At 31.4% G+C, this 19,024-nt stretch overlaps 6 protein-coding genes across 7 annotated transcripts; 2 read left to right on the forward strand and 4 right to left on the reverse strand.

Moving 5' to 3' along the window:
* The first annotated feature begins 1,866 nt into the window (after positions 1–1,866).
* On the forward strand, positions 1,867–14,502 carry LOC119603105. The gene is made up of 2 exons (XM_037954998.1): positions 1,867–2,035; positions 13,866–14,502. The coding sequence occupies exon 2, from the start codon at positions 14,076–14,078 to the stop codon at positions 14,439–14,441; it is 366 nt and encodes a 121-aa protein (XP_037810926.1). The 5' UTR covers positions 1,867–2,035; positions 13,866–14,075; the 3' UTR covers positions 14,442–14,502.
* Positions 3,183–8,204, reverse strand: LOC119603102 (phosphoinositide 3-kinase regulatory subunit 4). The gene is made up of 11 exons (XM_037954994.1): positions 7,950–8,204; positions 7,710–7,890; positions 7,195–7,649; positions 6,448–7,066; positions 5,970–6,387; positions 5,307–5,902; positions 4,844–5,243; positions 4,324–4,780; positions 3,838–4,273; positions 3,605–3,780; positions 3,183–3,548 (listed from the first exon to the last, which is right to left on the reverse strand). The coding sequence occupies exons 1-11, from the start codon at positions 8,045–8,047 to the stop codon at positions 3,314–3,316; spliced, it is 4,071 nt and encodes a 1,356-aa protein (XP_037810922.1). The 5' UTR covers positions 8,048–8,204; the 3' UTR covers positions 3,183–3,313.
* Positions 9,152–10,825, reverse strand: LOC119603111 (dual specificity protein kinase splB). Its single transcript, XM_037955005.1, has 4 exons — positions 10,047–10,825; positions 9,746–9,988; positions 9,413–9,685; positions 9,152–9,348 (listed from the first exon to the last, which is right to left on the reverse strand). Exons 1-4 carry the CDS (start codon positions 10,756–10,758, stop codon positions 9,152–9,154), a joined length of 1,425 nt encoding a protein of 474 aa, XP_037810933.1. The 5' UTR covers positions 10,759–10,825.
* Positions 13,090–13,836, reverse strand: LOC119603112. Its single transcript, XM_037955006.1, has 2 exons — positions 13,448–13,836; positions 13,090–13,391 (listed from the first exon to the last, which is right to left on the reverse strand). The coding sequence occupies exons 1-2, from the start codon at positions 13,653–13,655 to the stop codon at positions 13,090–13,092; spliced, it is 510 nt and encodes a 169-aa protein (XP_037810934.1). The 5' UTR covers positions 13,656–13,836.
* Positions 14,494–17,052, reverse strand: LOC119603103 (delta-1-pyrroline-5-carboxylate dehydrogenase, mitochondrial). 2 transcript variants are annotated; one of them, XM_037954995.1, is made up of 2 exons: positions 16,802–17,052; positions 14,494–16,337 (listed from the first exon to the last, which is right to left on the reverse strand). In XM_037954995.1, the coding sequence occupies exon 2, from the start codon at positions 16,305–16,307 to the stop codon at positions 14,571–14,573; it is 1,737 nt and encodes a 578-aa protein (XP_037810923.1). In that variant the 5' UTR covers positions 16,308–16,337; positions 16,802–17,052; the 3' UTR covers positions 14,494–14,570. The 2 variants fall into 2 exon arrangements, with proteins under 2 accessions (XP_037810923.1, XP_037810924.1); XM_037954996.1 differs by lacking the exon at positions 16,802–17,052 and adding an exon at positions 16,479–16,503.
* On the forward strand, positions 16,714–17,419 carry LOC119603104 (uncharacterized protein C15orf61 homolog). The gene is made up of 3 exons (XM_037954997.1): positions 16,714–16,892; positions 16,951–17,137; positions 17,222–17,419. The coding sequence occupies exons 1-3, from the start codon at positions 16,791–16,793 to the stop codon at positions 17,350–17,352; spliced, it is 420 nt and encodes a 139-aa protein (XP_037810925.1). The 5' UTR covers positions 16,714–16,790; the 3' UTR covers positions 17,353–17,419.
* Positions 17,420–19,024: the final 1,605 nt, after the last annotated feature.

Raw genomic sequence — 19,024 nt, forward strand, 5'->3', positions numbered from 1 at the left:
AACTTTATGATAGAGAGTGATTTTTAATTTACTCTCAATCAAAAAAATATCAAAAAAAGTACGCGAACGCAAATTTGTAAAAAAAATTTAAGTAATGCCCTTTTGCTGAAACCTCAATCGCTAACAAAACACCAAAAAAACAAACAATTGAAATTATGATTTTTTTGTAAATAAATGTATATTTAAAGTTAACAAAACATGTTATATCATTACAAATATGTTATTGTTTTAAAACTTCATGTTACAAACATATTAGTAAAATAAAAATCTACATAAAATCGCTAAGAGAAAGACAAACTAAGTGGTTTTAAAAACGCTAGATTGACAATATTTGTTATGATTTTTCACAACAAACTCTTTTAAAAACTAATTTATGATAAAATTATAATAAATCTAATTACAAATAATTTTTTAATATTCGTGTGTTATTTATTTCAAAAAATTTAAAATTTACCAAATTTTTGTTTTCTTTGGTTTGTTTTCAACATATGTTGAATATTTTTACTGGGAAAAAAATATCCAGTAAAATCAAAAAATTCTCTATCAACGAACTGTCATTTTTATCGCTCTCTTACTCTCTTGTTGCAACCCTACAAGAACCGTGACAGTCATTTGATCGGTCATTTGACTGGCACTATTGATGTATTATTTCTATCACAGCTTAGAACAAAGTTTCTATCAGTTTCTTAAGGCAAGTGGACAAAAGTAATGGAAACATTTGTGTACATGTGATTTTTCTTCTCCCTTGCACTTATGAATTCTATCGACTTTAAAACATATATTTGAGCTCCTCACTCTTTTGTTGTTTACCAACCAAGGATGACATAAATATTAGTCAGGATTGACTGATCATGCTTGATGGATATATCTATCACAGTTAACAAAATAAAAATGAAGTATTTATCGGTCATTGTTGACTAATCATATTTGATGAATATATCCGTTAAATGTGACGGCTATACCAATTTACAATAAAACACAATTTACGAAGAACTTTAATATTCATCTGAACATTTTGGAGAAAAAAATGCGGACTTTCATCTGGGGGGCTTGGAGCTCCCATATGAATTAAATAGTAAAATTCGTATATCTGAGAAACTATTAGAGTTAAAATCTTCAAATTTTACTGAAGATCATTTAGAGAATAACGGGCGGACTATCAATGGGGGGCTTGGCACTTCCCATATGAATTAAATACAAAATTTCGTATATCTGGGAAACTATTAGATTATTCGAATTTTTCATAGATTAAATTAAAATCTTAATTAACGTTCGGAATAATTGGCGAAACTGAAATAATTTGCGTGGAATCTCCCATATGTAACAAATTGTATGTCTGGAAAACCATTGTAGTTAGAATCATCAAAATCGTTAAGTGGGTTTCTTATTTATATTGCTTTTAGGGTAGCAAAGCACACTGGGTATAGCTAGTATATAAATAAATAAAATATCTTTGTTTTTACGTTATTGATCATTTTCTTAATGTAAAATTTTTCAGAAACAGATTTTCTGCAAGATGTTTTATATGGAGGATAGGGTTAAATATCGGCCGATCCTCGTAAAACTTGGAGAAAGGATTTGTTTTTAATTTTTAAGAATTTTTTATTCATCCCTGCATAATTTCTCACACAACTTTTGAGCTTGCTCTGTTTTGTTGTTATAAACAATATATTTGCTTCCAAAATCCCACTTTCTGATATCTCGGATCCCGTTTTTATTTAAAATCTTTGAAAATTTAAAAACTAAACGTAGTTGAAAACTTAGCCGGCTGACAGTCGATTTTAAGCCGCCGACGACATATTGAATGTCAGTCGCCGCCGCCATTAATATTTGTCGGCGCAGGGCTCTGGCGTTGTGCGCGTTTAATTTGTGTGAAATTTGAAAAGTTTTAAAAAATTTATAAATTAGTGCAAATAGTTTTAAAATGTTTATAAAGAGTGATTCTAGGTCGTTGTGTATAAGAATTCATAGAAATTAATTAAAAAACAATTTAACAACTTTTTGGTGTAAAAATTTGCTGTAACCGGTGTTTTTGGTAAGTTTAAAAATATTTTTTATTCTATTACAATTTTAGTTTTTTTTATATTCGTAGACATTTAAATGGATTTATAGTAATATTTTTATACCTAATAGGTATTACCTATTTCTATGTTTTTGGATTGTTCTTTAGTTGGCATAAGGATTTTGAGAATGATCTGTGCAAAAAACTTATAAGAATTTTAAGTTCCATTTGGAAAGTGTCAGTATTTGTGTTAAGCAATTTGACATTAATATCTTAGTTGAAAACCTTTGGAATATACATTATTCCGTACTCCAAAATTTTTAGCATTGGATGTTAAAAAATCTATTTGATTTAGATCTGCTGTTGTTAACGTAACAGCTAAAACTATAAAATAATGCGTTTGGTGGGGTTCTTGACCACATGCTGGACATTCATTGGGGACGGCACGGTCTATGCGTGACCAGTTGGCATTAAAGCTGTTGCTCTATCCCGATCTTAGTTGTGCAAGATATACTCTGCAATGAGAGGTGAGCGACCTCCAATTAAGAGATTCATGCGGTATCCTGCGATCTATGAATTGAATGTCGTACTTGGAGTTCGCCCACCGCTCATAGCATACACAGAAGAAAACCTGTTCTAGACCTGTCCAATTGTCTGTTGGAAGTATGAGGTGTCTTTATCGGAAAAGCTATTGGACTTAAAATATTGGTCATAAAAACAAAACCAGTTTATACCTAGAAACCAAAATACCTTTTCTAAAATCCAGACCATAATTGTCCCTATATAAGGTCCCTAGCCGCTATCTAATTCCTCTTTCAAAGTGATCGACAAAAATTAGTTTTTGGAAGTCATTGATTATTTCAAATTCTGTAGAGCCCGTAATTCCCGTCCATAATTGACCATTCCCCATAAAACTTTTCAGACCTAAGCCGACATAGGTTTTTGACCAACTTTTAAAACTAATTTAATTTTACAACATGCCCTTTGATTATGGGTATTTTTAAGATTCCGCATAGTCGAATATAACACACTCACTTTTTTACATTAATTTAAAATTTAAAACTCAACGCCGAGAATATGTAATTTTCTTAAAAATCTAGTATTATTTTTCCGGGAACTCATGTTGTTAGTATATTTATGAAAAATCTTTTACTTTTTAAATTAATAACTACGGAGTACATTTATTTAATACGATATTGATTATGAATTTTATTGAAAGATATATTTTTAAACCATAAATCTTAAATATAATCACAGTAAAAAAGAATACATTTTTAGAATAGGAAAAAAAATTAAATATTTGCCATAGAATTATTTCCACAATTTGATGACACCATCGCGTGCAGCTGAAGCTACATAAATTTGATCTTTATCGGTTTTGCACATTAGTAAATCGGTAATAGCATCATGATGACTGGCCGAAGGCATTTCGGGGCCCGAGCGTGGATTCTCTTCGCTAGAAGCTCTTAGAGAATTAATATCAGCCACATTTCCCATGGGAATAATATGCTCTTCTATCACTTGACTACCCTCAATTAAACGAGAACTAAAATAAAATATAGCAATAGGTTTAAGGTGTCACACAAGTTCAACAAAACTCACTCGTAGTTAAAGGATACATCATTGAGATTATCCTTAGCCGAGGGTACAATTAATGAAGAACCTTTCGGTTGTGTTATATCCCAGAAACGTAAACGTTGATCAGAACTGCCAGTTATTATAAATGGAGCATTATCTACCACACCGCTTAAAATGCCACAAGTAGTAGCCGGATCATTCTATTTTTAAATTGTTAAATGAAACACTTAGTAAAATATCCATTTTATAAAACTTACCATACTAGTGTAGGATAAAACTGGAGCTGTACTGGCCCATAATACGGTATGACGATGACCCGTTTCAATATTCCAAATAGAAACTTCATTATTAGATTGTGAGGCTGATATTAGACATGACGGTTCTGTGGGATGACAAGCCACTTTACGTATCCAAGAATCGGCGGGATGTTTTATTTCGGCTATAGGTAAACGAAATCTTAAATCCCAACAAATATGCTTGCCACCACTAGTACCCGTTACAAGCCAAGAGCCAGTGGGATCTGCACATATGGTGGTGATAACACCATGTCTTAATTCATTTTGCAAACGCCAAGCACTATTTTGCATGCGCGTATCCCAGGCCACTATACCACCATACAGTGTAGCATAGATAATAACACTTTGTGAACATTGTTCATAGGAATGCATATCCACCACCGGTCCATCATTTTCACTATAAAATGAAGAATTTAATTTGATGCTTTATTTCTTTTTCAAACTTACTTTTGATCTAAATGCAATGCTTGTTGTAATGTCATTTTTGAAGAATTTCTATCTATGCGCATTATTAACAAACTGCCATCTTTACCGCCCACAGCCAATGATTGTCCATTATCACAGGCGGCCAATGAATAGATCGGCGTATTGGCCGTATATACTTGCCGTGATTTATTTATGCCATGACTACCACTCAACTTATTGGCATCCCAGAGACGTACAGTACCATCTATACTACCGCTGGCAAATAGTGAACCATATGGTTTAAGTGATGTAAGTTTAATAACAGATTCGGAATGTTCATGTAAATGAGCGACCATAGTACCACCCAAACGCCAACCGTGTGGATAGGGACTGTTGTGTTTATCTAAGTGACTGCGTTGTGATAGTGCTAAAACACTATAACGACTTTTCATTTTAGTGCGCAAACTTTCCAAATCTTTGCGACATTCTGAGGAACGTTCTAGTAAAGAGATAAAAAAAAACATATTATTAACAATATTTGTTATTATAACAAAGAACTCACCCTGCCAATAATTTCTTTCGGGCATCGTGTATTCACCCAAAGAAGTTGCTGCGCTCACTGTAGTTGCCTGAGCTCCCAAAACTATGACACCTGAAGCTGGACTCCCCGATAAGCCTACACCTGGTGAAACAACAACATCTGACAGGGGTGAGGTGGGTGTTATGCCCTCACTAACTCTAGGCTCTAAAGTCATTTTAGTGTTTGAATGTTTATCGACCAAAGCAAAATCATGACAAACAATAAATTTACGATTTAAACTAATGCGGCCATTTGATGATATAGACGGTTCATCGGCATCTTGTTGAGATTTATATTTCAATTTCACCAGGAAATTTTTCATAGCCAATAGTTGCATCTCAACTTGTTCCGTTAGACCTTCTGAATTTAAACGGCGGAATAGCTATAAAAAATATACCTTTTTTACTTTTATTTCTGATAAAACCAATTAAACAAACATGCTTACACTGCTTAAAGTCTGGCCCATGTCGCCATATTGTGGCATCAAACCGGGACGTGTAGTGCTGCGTACTTTAGCTCTCTCCTCCAAAGCGTGAATAAATTTATGAACATCTGCAAATCGCAGAACATTATCATACACCTGTCTCGGTATGGGTGGTAAGATACAATCCAATAAAATGTCTGGTTTTTCGACTTGAATCAAAGGCGATTTAAGAAATTTCGCAATGGCGGGCATTATTTTGCATTGCACATCTATAGCGGATAAAGTACGAGCCATTGTAGCAATCATGCCGCATATTTCGTGTCTGATCCATAAATTGGGATGACATAAGTAGCAGGCAGTATCTTGTATGATTTCGGTAACAGTTGGTTTTTTAATATGACCCAATTCTATGAGAATGGTAACAGCTCTAATTGCCTTGGCAATAACAAATTCTTCACGATCCGTAAAACCTTGCTGTAAAAGAGGCACCAAAATATCAGACACCTGCCAGCCCACATAACCAGCTACTCCGGCGATATTGTCATAAAAAGAACCTCTCAAGTTTTTATCTTCATCATTGAGAAATGTCATTATGTGTGACAAAATAACATCATTGGCTAGTTAATAAAAAGTCGAAATAATTTAAGGATTTAACTCATTTTACAAATTAAACAATTTTCTTACCCTTTTCTTTGCCAAAGAAAGCACACAAATCACAAATATTTGATTCCATTAGAGTCTGCTTGACAATAGCTTTAGGATCGGTTAACAAACTCAACACTGTTTGGCGTATAATCTCATGCAGAGCATTTAGCTCAGCTTCATAACGTCTGGTTGGCATATCATTGGGAGAATTACGTTGTGTTTCTTCCAAAAAATATATAGCTATTTTGGCTAATTTTGCAATATTTCTAGCAAATGCTACTCTAACAATTACTGCACTCTGATCACAGTTTGCCAATTTGCTAATTGATACTAAAATATATTCGGGAAATACATTAGCATCACTTCTCGGTATATCTTTAACCATACTCAGGCAAGCTGTTAGGGTTTCAATAGCTTGAACTTGAACTTTAGCTGAGGAATTTTGAGCCAAGTGAAGCTAAAAATTAAATTTGCATAGTGAATTTTAAAATATTTTTAAAATGATTACCAAACTTACTATATAAGGCAATATACGATCCAGTATAGTTTCCGAAGTTGTATATTTTGAAAGTTTTTGCAAAATTTCCAAAGAACATATTTTCGTATTCGAATGTTTCAAACCACGTATACAGGAAGTTACCACAGTTATAATTAAAATTAAACCATCTTGATCTGGTGACATATTGGCACATGATTCAGAATCTTTCTTTTCCTCCTCTTCATTGGCAATACTCTTCACTTGTTTATCGTCGGCTGACTCAGATTCGGGAGTTAAATCTGAACATTCACCCGATGTCAAAACTTTGATACAATGATTAATATCTGAATGTAAACGCATTATTTTATCATCGGGTGACATTATAGGTGACGAGGAAAACATTTGTAAATACGATTGTAGGAAAGAGTAAAAGTATTCGGGAAATAAACGACCACGTTCTTGATCCAAATAGTCTTCAGCACTTTTACGATTCATTGAATTTAAATCAATCATAGAAGCTAAAAGATCACGTAAACGTTCATTTTCTATGCCCTGTAAATGTTTTTCAACGAGTTCACGTTCACCACTGCGATAGGTTAATAATTGGGAAAATTCAAAAGGAGCGGTACCTTCAGTCCATAATTCTAAAAGGGCACAACTTAAAAGAGAAAGATAAAATTAGGGTTCATAATTAAAAACGTGTGTTTTTGGAACACAGAGTTATTAAGGTATACTCTGATCAAACATTTTAAATAATCCAATATGTAGTTTTTCTTAAGTACTTACCCAGCTGAAAATATATCCATAGCTGGCAGTAGTGTATTACCCGAATAGTAGGGACCCAAACGTATTATAGAGTCAGTTGGAAACATTGAAGCATTACCATCCGCATCATCAGATGACAAAGTTTTAACAAATCTTTCGGGTGCTATATAACAAGTACGTCTTCTGCTGGTATCAAAGAAATATGTATAATCAGCTGGATTATCTTCGGGTAAAAAAGTAGGCTTAAAAGAAGCAAAATCCGACAAAAGTATCCAATTCCATGAAGTTATTAAGATATTTTCCAATTTTATATCACCATGACAGATTTTTTGTTTGTGACACTGATTAAGAGCACATAATATTTGAAAGGTGATCCATTTCTTTTCAAGTACCGTCAAAAAAGGTCTAGTGGAGACACGATCATAAAGACTGTGCTTGACGTATTCACGCATAATGTAAGCAGCTTTGTCAGTAAGCTGGAGATTATAAAATCGATTAATTTACTTTCAGATGCTCAAAATTCAACAATAACTCACCTCCACCCTTTGAAAGGGCAAACAATTAACTGCATTCGCTAAAGTCTTTTTTATATACTCTACTCTTTCTTTATGGTCTTCCAGTGGCAATGTGGGATCATGTTTAACGAAAACCTTCACCACTATAAGACCCTCTTCTGATTTCGCTTTGGCCACCTTAAAGAAACGGGTACTTCCCATGCTGAAAATTACAAGAAATACTCAATAATACGCCTCTATTTAATCTATTGTTGTACTTACTTGGAATCGAATACAATTTCACTGCCAAATTGACCCGAGAAATAATGTTCTACGGGATATATTTGGGATGGTGCTATACCAACTAATTGATTACCCATTTTCCTGCTGTTTATTTATTTTATAATTTCATTAATTTATTATTTTTGCAGAAATATTTTTGTGTATAATTATAAATTAATACTTTTTTCTCACTTTTAATGCAATTCAGAAAATTTTCACAATGCAGCTGTTGTTTTGTTATCAGCTGTGTTAATGATAAACAAATGTTAAAATGATGTTAAGTTAACAGTGAGCAGGGTTGTTATTAAATTAACCCTTGGTTTTTGAAACCATAGAATAATTACACATTTTTTTTTTTTTTTTATACAATCAATTTATATATCCCACATGGAAAAATATAAATTTTTATTAAAAAAATATGGGTAATGTTCACTCAATTCCTAGACTTTTAAAAAATGGATATGGTATTCTTTTCTTACAATAGTAAATTTTGCAAAAAAGAGAACTTTGTATTAATAGAAATCTTTGCACAAATAAATATGTATAATTAGTTAGTCAGTTAGTTAGTTAGTTACTAGTTAGTTAGTTAGTTATTTAGTTAGTTAGTTAGTTAGTTATTTAGTTAGTTAGTTAGTTAGTTAGTTAGTTAGTTAGTTAGTTAGTTAGTTAGTTAGTTAGTTAGTTAGTTAGTTAGTTAGTTAGTTAGTTAGTTAGTTAGTTAGTTAGTTAGTTAGTTAGTTAGTTAGTTAGTTAGTTAGTTAGTTAGTTAGTTAGTTAGTTAGTTAGTTAGTTAGTTAGTTAGTTAGTTAGTTAGTTAGTTAGTTAGTTAGTTAGTTAGTTAGTTAGTTAGTTAGTTAGTTAGTTAGTTAGTTAGTTAGTTAGTTAGTTAGTTAGTTAGTTAGTTAGTTAGTTAGTTAGTTAGTTAGTAGTTAGTTAGTTAGTTAGTTAGTTAGTTAGTTAGTTAGTTAGTTAGTTAGTTAGTTAGTTAGTTAGTTAGTTAGTTAGTTAGTTAGTTAGTTAGTTAGTTAGTTAGTTAGTTAGTTAGTTAGTAGTTAGTTAGTTAGTTAGTTAGTTAGTTAGTTAGTTAGTTAGTTATCCTGAATTAAAAAATTTAATTGAAATGTGTTGGCCAATATTTTACGATAAAATTACAGTAAAATAAATAACTATTATAAATAACAAAATGTATAAACAAAGACTGTTCATGGAATTTGTCCATGATGACTTTTATAAAGTAGTTCCTTAAAACGTTCCTTCCTTTTCGCCTCCATTCGTATACGTCTTAAAACGTCACGCTTTACGTCAAAAGCCAAAGATATATCATTACAATCCTTAGAAGGGAATAAAGAATTCCAAGAACCAAAAATCGTATCAATGCCCCCACAAGTGCGACAGAAACCTAAACACATTTTTATAAATCAAATTTAATCATTTATTATTTTATTAAATGTATTACATCTTACCCAAAAATGTTGCAGCAACACTTTCACTTCTTTTCTGGCCATATAAATAAAAAAGACCTCCCAATTGTTTTAAGGCACTGCCTGTAAATTTCCAATCTAGATCAATAATTTGATGATGTTTTGGAGGAGTACATTCCACGATACTAATCGTTAGCAGCTTATTATTTATTTCGGCTGGGGAAATATCATGAAGTTTATCTTTGGCCAATTCTATATTAAAACACAAGCCTAAAGTGGAGGAACTCCAAGAACCGATGATATCACAAGGAGCCCCTAAATAAAATTAAATATAGTAAGATATATTTCTTATTTCAAGTTAGGGTTATTAATTACCATCTGGATGATCTTCATAATCATTACTTTTACCATCGTAAATACTTTCCAATTTATTTAAGACACGATCTAAAATTTCTGTTAAACTTGATGTTGTAATGCCATCAAAGGTTTCTTCATTTTTCAGATCTTCCTTACTGTTTTTAAAATTTTGTTCATAGCGAGTTGGTAGATTTTCCCCTAAAGTTTCTTTAGTTTCTATTAGAGGTTGATTCAGTTTATTATTACTAGCAGTGGGAACGGCTAAAGTAAAGTTCAAATATGAATAATAAAATGAAATGCTATAATAATCTCTATTTACCATTATTATTTGTCAAATAACTCTGAACAGTTTGAGAAAATTGATCACCATTTTTTGTAGTTTCCGATTTAGTTATTTCTTTAGCCAAATCTAAAGTACTAGTATTTAATTGTTGGGCAACATTGCTCAACAGACTGCCTCCTATATGTGAAGGAGCCGATGGATTTAAACTTATTTGTAAAGCTTTAGTTAAAACTGTGGGATATAATGAAGAATTTTCCAAATTTCTATTATTAATAGTATTTGACGAAACTTCTCTTCGATATATAAGATCATCATAATCTAAAGCTTTTGGTGTTATAATATCAAGCATTTCATCATCATAACTTGGATATCCATAATCTTCATTGAGATTTTCGTAACTATACTTATTACGTAGATAATTATTATTGTGGTGTTTATGGAATAAGTCTTTTCGGTTGTCTTTAAAATCAATTCCATTTAAATTGTTTTTATTTAAATTATCTTTTAAATTTTCTTTATTTAAGAGATACGAAGGATCATCATTTTTAATAATATCTAATATCTCAACTGGATTTTGTTCTTCGTCAATATCGAATATTTCTTCTCCATGCAATGTAAATTTGTTATTATTATTCCTTTCGTATTCTTTATTTAAGTCTTCCTTTATAAATCGTTTAATATATTTCTGGTAATCACTTTGATCTTGATTTCTCCCATTAGTTCTATAGATTCCATTAAAATTTCGCATATTTTGATTATAAATATTTCTATTTATTGTTTGTTGAATCGGCTTTATTTGACGATTTGATTCTATGTTTTGTGCATTTAGTTTGGTAAGGATTATTGCAATAAGGATTAGGAAACACGTTTCATTATAAGACATTTCATGATAGAAAATATAAATAACAATATTTATTGGTTTTTTATATCAAAATTTTAAATAGATTCATTTGTGACAATTTTTTAAAGTGTGCCAGATGTTTTTTTATTCATATTCCAAAGTTATGGAATATAAAGTATATTATATACTTTGTAATCTTCCCGTATTTGGCCATGTCAGCTAAAATTGAGCATATTAAGTTTTGGAACTGGTGACTCTCATACACTCAAACCTCGATTTATGCGATTAATTCGTTTCGCTCAAAAGCGCATAATTCAAATTCGCACAAAGCGATACACTAGCTGCATACGAAATCCACTAATTGGGTTTTAAATAAAAAAGGTCACATTTTCAAATTATTCCCTTGAAAGTCAAACAAAATCGCATATAAAAAATCAACAAAAATTTAATTCTTGTAGTAGTTGATCACTTTTTTTTGGATATATGTGGACCAAAATTTTCCTCAAAATTATTTTTGCAAAGAAAAATTTTAGAATTGGAAACCGCACTATTTCAAATTCGCATAAAATAAATTCGCATAAAACGAGGTTTGACTGTACTTTGATACATTATCTTATCAACACCCTCACAACAATATAATTCCCACACAGATTCGTATCCATAGTCTTAGATCCATCCTAATTTTCTCAGTTATTGACCCTCTTCCAATGTTTCCATCCTAATTTTCCCCAAATCCCTAAGTCACTGGTATAGATCATTTCTTTTATCTAATTTAGATAGTTCTCATTTCACTTATCTATAGTCTCATTATATGACCTTATCCTAACGTTATTTTAATACACCGAAAACAAGACCATATTTGTTTAGAGAAAAAGAAATATTTTAAAAATAATTTGTAATAGAATTTATATATTTATAAAAATCTTTAAAACATATGGCAAAAAAATAAGTCAACTACAGATTATGAAAATCGAAATAACTATATTTTCCAAGAATTATAGAAACATAGATTGCGCATTCAGTATGTAAAAAAATGTTCGTTCTGCGCATGTACGTCATATCAGCCTGGAACTTGAGAAAAAATAAAAGCAAAACATAAACAAAGTGACATTTTTGGAAAATAAAAAATATTTCGATACAAATAAAATACATATTTTTAAATTTTAAAAATATTTATTTAACAATTAATGTACATCAATGTTTTAGTTTAATGTTTTATTGATCTTGCGTTTTCTTTGTTTGGAAAATTCAGAAATTTCGTGGTTTAGGGTTCTAATTTTAAAATACATACGAGCACGAAAGAAAAGTTTTTTAATTTTTTCGCTACAATCTATATTTTGAGCCAACTCCATGTGTTTTTTTAAAAAGCCTTCAGTGATAAGCAAGCCCTCGTTGTTTGTTGATTGAAAAATAGTGTGAAGTGCTTGTATCTTACACATCATTTCTTCAGTTGGTTTTGATAAGCCCCCTTCACTGAGGTGATCGATCCATGTATAAGGTTGAACTTGCAATTCATTTCTTGGCACAGAAATATTTGGTTCTTGATCTTTCAACCTATGGCATATGTAACCAGCAAGGTTTTCTAAGCCATCATACGCCAAATCATCTAATTCTTCCGCCTCAACGTTTTCTTTGTCATTATGTGGGGGATTTATTTGGCTAAATATAACTCCTATAATATATGTACATTAATGAAGCCCATTGCAGTTTCCTAATTATTTAAAATATAAAATATATTTACCAGTAAGCGACTTTTGCGTTCTTTCCAAATCGGGTGTGTCGTCGACCTCAACGTTTGCTGCATTGGACATTACACCATCGTTGCGACCAAGTACGTATGACCTTAAACGGTATCTGAACTCTTCTTGGTCGGGGTGATCATGCAAACCACCTTTAGATCGAATTATACCAAAAAAGTTTTCGAGTACGTCTTGATTAAGGCGATAGGTCAAAACATATTCACAATTATGCTTTGTTTTTAAACTCGTATAGAGACCCTTTAAGGCATTATTTGACTGTATAATACCTATAATTTAAAAAACAAACTTAAAAGATTAAGTGGTACAATGTAAGATGACGTTTTACCCTTTTGAAAAGGAAGTAATGACTTTCTACCCACAGCTCGCATGTTCTTCATCAAGTTTGTCATTTCATCAAGAATTCGGTTTTGTTCTTCAATTGCTAAACCATATGCATGACAACGGGTTCTAGCATCCGCTCTCGGTACTCTTACGCTACTTACACCTCGGTCCTTAAATGTTTAAGTTCTTCCATACATAAATATGGTTGAATATTTTCGGAACCAATGTCTTCAATAATTGTTTTAAAATTCCCGAGATTTTGGACGTCATCGGTGATATTTTCTTTTTGTTCTATATTTTTAATGCAATTATATTCTTGGAGAATTAAAGCTACTATCTTTTTGTTTTCTTGTTGTTCAATTATTGATAATTGTTCTTCGCCTAGTTCTTTATTTTCAAATGGGTCATGTTTTATGGATGGAACAGTACCGGGTTTTAAAAGTCTCCTTTTGGCGAACCCTTGGGTTAATGCATATTTTTATAAATATTTTTTTTAATCAATGTTATATACCAACCCATTTCGTACTGCAACCTATTTTCCACATCTTCATCTTTAAAATGTAGCATGCATACATATGATGTTTTGGGATTTATTTGTTTCTCACGGTCACAAAAACTTACCCATTGCTTCTGAATGGAAGCGTCCGTCGGAAATAAAAAAAAACTAATTTCGCACGCCTTGGAGTTGTTGGTGCTTTTGCAATTTTTCACAGCGCATTTCATATTTAAAGTATTTTATTTTTTTAAATTTTTACAAAATTTTGTAACGTTTTTAAAATTTTTTTTTAAACGTCAATCACTTTATTTGCTGATGTGACGTAGCACATCGAACACCTGTTGATTTAAACCAAAAAAACCTGCGCAATGCGTAATCTATATTTTTATAATTCTTGTATATTTTCTATATTTTTCATAATTTCGGGAGTATGTAAGAAATCCGCCAAAGTTCTCAATGCCACAACACTTGGTATAGCAAATCAAAATATTGGTCTCTATGACTATTTCCAACAAAGATTAAACCATTTTCAAGATAATTATGAAGCAGATTCTTTTAATAAAGACAAAAGAGCATTGACCCGAAAATACAGTCCATTATATGATGAATTTAAAAGAAGATTAGACAATTTCAATGCAGCCATACTTATGGATAAAGATGCTCAAACATTAGCCAATGAAAATTTATATAAAGGTGGCAGTGATTGCCTGTGTGCTTTGGAAAATAAGTCAAATGATAATGAAGATAAAATGCGTTCAAATCGTGGCTTCTTTAAATATTTTGGATTTGATAGCAATTCAAAAGAAAATGATAAAAATATCGCAAAAATAACAAAATCACATAAAGTATCAGCAAATAAGGGAGAAAACAAATCTAAACAGATAGGTCGTGGAAAATCCAAAGCATCTTTCAAAATAGAAGACAAAGGCGCTTTAGTTGAAGTTAAACCGGGAACATTATATGATGAGTACATGAAACAAATCGGAAAAATAATCGATGTGCATATTTCCTAATACATCTCTATTGTACGAGTAACAAATCGTTTCCCTTTAAAAACCACTTAATTATTTTTTTATTTATGTGTATAAGCTATTTGTTATATTTTGCAACAAAATATTTTTAACAAATAAACATTTAGCAATTCAAGTTTTATCCATTCCCATATACGGATAGAAAACATCTGTTTGGGGCACAAAAGTTTCCTTAATCGTTTGGGGCGAAGTCCAACGTAATAAATAATACGGACTGCCAGGTTTATCATTAGTTCCGGACAACTTCCCACCACCAAATGCTTGTTGACCGACAACAGCTCCTGTTGATTTATCATTTATATAAAAGTTACCAGCAGTACATTTAAATTTACGTAAAGCTTCTTTTATAAATTGTTTATCTGTGGCAAATACTGCACCCGTCAAGGCATATTTAGGAGTATTACGCACTAATTCTAGTGTTTTATCAATATTCTTCTCCTTGTAAACAAAAACCGATAGCAAGGGACCAAAGATTTCTTCTTTAAAAAGGCGATCTTCAGGATCACGTACTTCGACTATAGTGGGTTCAATGAAAAAGCCATGTAAATTTGAACAACGTCCTCCGACCAGAACATCACATTGAGAATTTGTTTTGGCATAGTCTAAATAGTCGTTAATGCGTAGAAAAGCCTTTTCATTGATAACAGCCGATGTAAAGCTTTTATAATCACAAACATCTCCAATCAGCAATTGTCTGGTGAGATCACAAAGAGGTTTCTTAATTTTACTCTCCCATAAACTATCTGGTACATACAACCTCGAACAAGCCGAACATTTTTGGCCACTATATTCAAATGCACTTCGTAAAGTACAGGCTACTACTGTGTCCACATCGGCTGATGGGTGGACAAAGTGATAGTTTTTACCTCCACATTCTCCACTTAAACGTGGGTAGGTTTTATGAAAATCTAAATATTTGGCTACTAATTTCCATAAGCTGCGAAATACTGTAATAGAGCCAGTAAAATTAATACCTGCTAAGTTTTGAGAATAAGTTACTGTGTTGCCAAACATAGGCCCATCGGCTGGTATGAAATTGACCACACCTTCAGGTAAGCCTGCTTCACGCATTATCTTGAAAACTAACCAACTAGATAACATGGCATTATCTGCCGGCTTCCACAGAACCACATTACCCATTAACGCTGGTGTAAAGGCCAAATTGCCACCTATAGCAGTAAAATTAAAAGGACTTATGGCCGCAACAAAACCATCTAATCCTCTCCAAATCATATGATTTTTGTAAATTTTTGCATTTGGATTTAGGGGCTCATAATTAACCAGTTCCTTTAAGTATTCAGCACTTAAACGGGTAAAGTCAATTAATTCAGCTGCAGCATCTATTTCTGCTTGATAAACTGTTTTAGCTTGACCTAACATAGTAGCGGCAACTAAATCAGCTCGATATTTAGTGGCCATTAAACAGGCCGCTTTCTCCCAATATTCTAATCGCTTTTCATAAGGAGTATTATCCCAATCCTCTTTCACTTCCTTCGATGTCCTAATAGCTTGATTTATAATATTCTGATCTGCATAATAATATTTAGCTATAATGTTTTTATGTTTATGAGGCATACGTTGGCACCGTTCCTGATTTGTTTTAATTTCTTTGCCACCTATTACAATCGGAATTTCTTCTATATTACATGAGTAGTGTTCTAATGATTTTTCTAAATTGATTAATTCCTCCGATCCCGGTTTGTATTCTAGTATAGGTTCATTTTTATAGTTAATATGATCAAATCTTTTCACTGCCACCACAGATGAAGTCAATGAAGGTTTTGCATCTTTCTGGGCAATTTTGGTAGAAAATCTTCTTACAATTATAAAGGACGATTTTGAAAACATTGTTATATGCTTTTGATATATTTGAATGAACTGTAAAAAATTAGAAGTTTATTATTCAAACATTTGATAAAATTAAATTATTAAAAATTGACAAAAACGATTGGGTATTATTTAAAACCCTTATTTCAATAGTTTTCCATTAAGTTAAAAAAAATTAAAAATCTCAATTACAGTTACAAAAGTTACAAAAATGAACAATAGAACAATGTTACAAAAATTTTAACCGATGTAGAATTTGACCCCTAGTCAAAATTTTGCAGAAAAAACATTTTGAATTTCACTTTCAAAAAGATATTTGTAATTTTTCTTTCACTGTTTGTACAACAAAAATAACGTTTTCCAACACCAATTTAACAGCACAGCTGTTTAACGGTACAAACATATGTTTTAGACTTTTTTGCAACATCTGATTTTTGTTTACAAAAGCTTGTATCAACAAATAGAATTTTAAGAAAAAAATTAAATTACACAATATAACATTAAATGCAACTTACACGATTGTTACTAAAACCAAAAGCTTCACATGTATTGACAGCGTATTTGAAACAATGTAATGAACCACCTTGGACTTCCTACTTTGTCAAGGTAAACAATTCAATTACCATTCCAATTGACTAAAAACCAATATTTCCACAATTTTCAGTTAAAAGATGTTCAGAACGATCAATGGGGTAGATCACATTTTAATTGGACCCTCGATACGGGTACAAATTATCATATTTTGCGTACGGCCTGTTATCCTTATCTAAAATATCATTGTAGTAAAAGAGAAATTCAGGATTTATCATTGGAAGATAAATTTTTTCGTTTTTTGAAAATTATTAATTTGGGTATGTACTTGCTGGTTTTCTTTTGCTTTAGAAGATATGTAATTTCGAATTGGACAGTTAAAAAAATGGGATTGTCTTTTTTAGGTTTACCAATGTTATTTTATGGTTTAGCAGCTATACGTTTAATTAGTCACAAAGAAACTGTTATAATGCCCGACGGAGAAAAGGTCACCATTTATTTTTTATATGCTGAAGATAAAGGCTCTCGTTTTTAGTTGATTTCTATTATTTTGTTTTAAATAAATTATTTTATTAATTTTGTCAATAATTTTAAATAAAAAATTATTGCATACTCAGTTTTGAGAAACTACTCCATCACAGGAATAAAACAAGCGCTAATACATGCTTTTTAATTTGAAATTTATTGTTACACTTGATATACATAACTAAAGAATATATACATAACTATGTTATGTTCGTAAATTCGATACATGTTAAAATTAATTCTTGATCGAACACTTTTAAAGATATTCGAATAATCTATAAATCACTAGGAAACAAAAATATAATTTCACTTTTATTTGAAGCCGCTTTAATCTTACTTCGAATTTCGAACTTTAACATTTTTAATTTTTATGATACATATGAATGTACATTAGAGTGTCGCGTGGACAATTTTTTTTGGGGGATTTTGGGAATTTTACTCATATTTGGGTTTTTTGTAAAAATTAAAAAAACATATTTTTATACCCACCATCAAAAAAGATGGGGTGTATATTTTTTTTGTCATTCCGTTTGTAACACATCGAAATATTGGTCACAGACCCACAAAAGTATATATATTCTGGGTCCTTATTACAACAACAAAATATATTTTAATTTGAAAAAATTGTCGCTTATGTTTAAATTTGATGGCCTAACTGATTTTTATCAGTTTAAAAGATTATACCTTTAGATCTAGTCGTCTGATTTACATTATTTCTTTAATGTAAAAAAAAATTGGAACACTTCTGTTAAACATAAGGAACTATGTAATTCTAGCTTATTCTAAAATCCCTATTTATACAATTTTCATAGGCATTCCAACACTTCCATAATATTTTAGCCGCAAATTAATTATTGTAATTGGAATATAATCTTAAGATTGATAAAATTTTATCAAATAGTTATTCCAATAAATTTTACAATTAAAAATTGTTAATTAATTAGGAAAATGAAAACAATTTAACCGAAGGTGTATTCGAAACCGGTATTTAAAAGTAAAAAAACGGGTTATTCGATATTCGAAAAATCAATATTTAGAAAAAACTGACACTGCTATAACAGAAAAAAGCGGGCTTAAAACCGGTTGAAAAACCGAGTCGATCACCCTAGTAAACAGTCATAGATGGTTTAAAAACCTAAGAATGTCAATAAAATTCTACATAAACAAGTTTTATATGAGTCAAAATCACCCTACCGAATTTTACGAGAATCGGTCCATAATTGACCCTACCCCCCATATAAGCTCCCTCAGAAAACGACTATAACGGTAATAACTTACTTCAAAATGATAGCAATGCAACGAAATTCGACATATACAAGTTTTAGGGGGTAAACATATGTGCTAAATTTTTTGGAAATCTGCCCATAATTGACTCTACCGCCCATATAAGTTTCCCTTCAGTAAATGACTTTAACTCTTGTAACTTGCTTCAAAATGATAGTTAAGCAACTAAATGCAACGTAAACAAGTTTTTGGAGAACTAAAATATCTCCCCCATATGGAGATCGGCCAAATATGTGACCCTACCCCTATATAAGGTTCCCCTTAGAAAATTACTTTAAAGCTCATAACTTTGTTTAAAATCCCAGTAAATCAATGACACTCAACATAAATAAGTTTTAAAGGAATTAAAATCTGTTCCAAATTATATGAAGATCGGCTCATAATTGACCTACCCCCGA

Source organism: Lucilia sericata, unplaced genomic scaffold (assembly GCF_015586225.1).
Source record: "Lucilia sericata isolate MDLA Ls3-8-SP2 unplaced genomic scaffold, ASM1558622v1 Contig000274F_arrow, whole genome shotgun sequence".
Taxonomy (NCBI): domain Eukaryota; kingdom Metazoa; phylum Arthropoda; class Insecta; order Diptera; family Calliphoridae; genus Lucilia; species Lucilia sericata.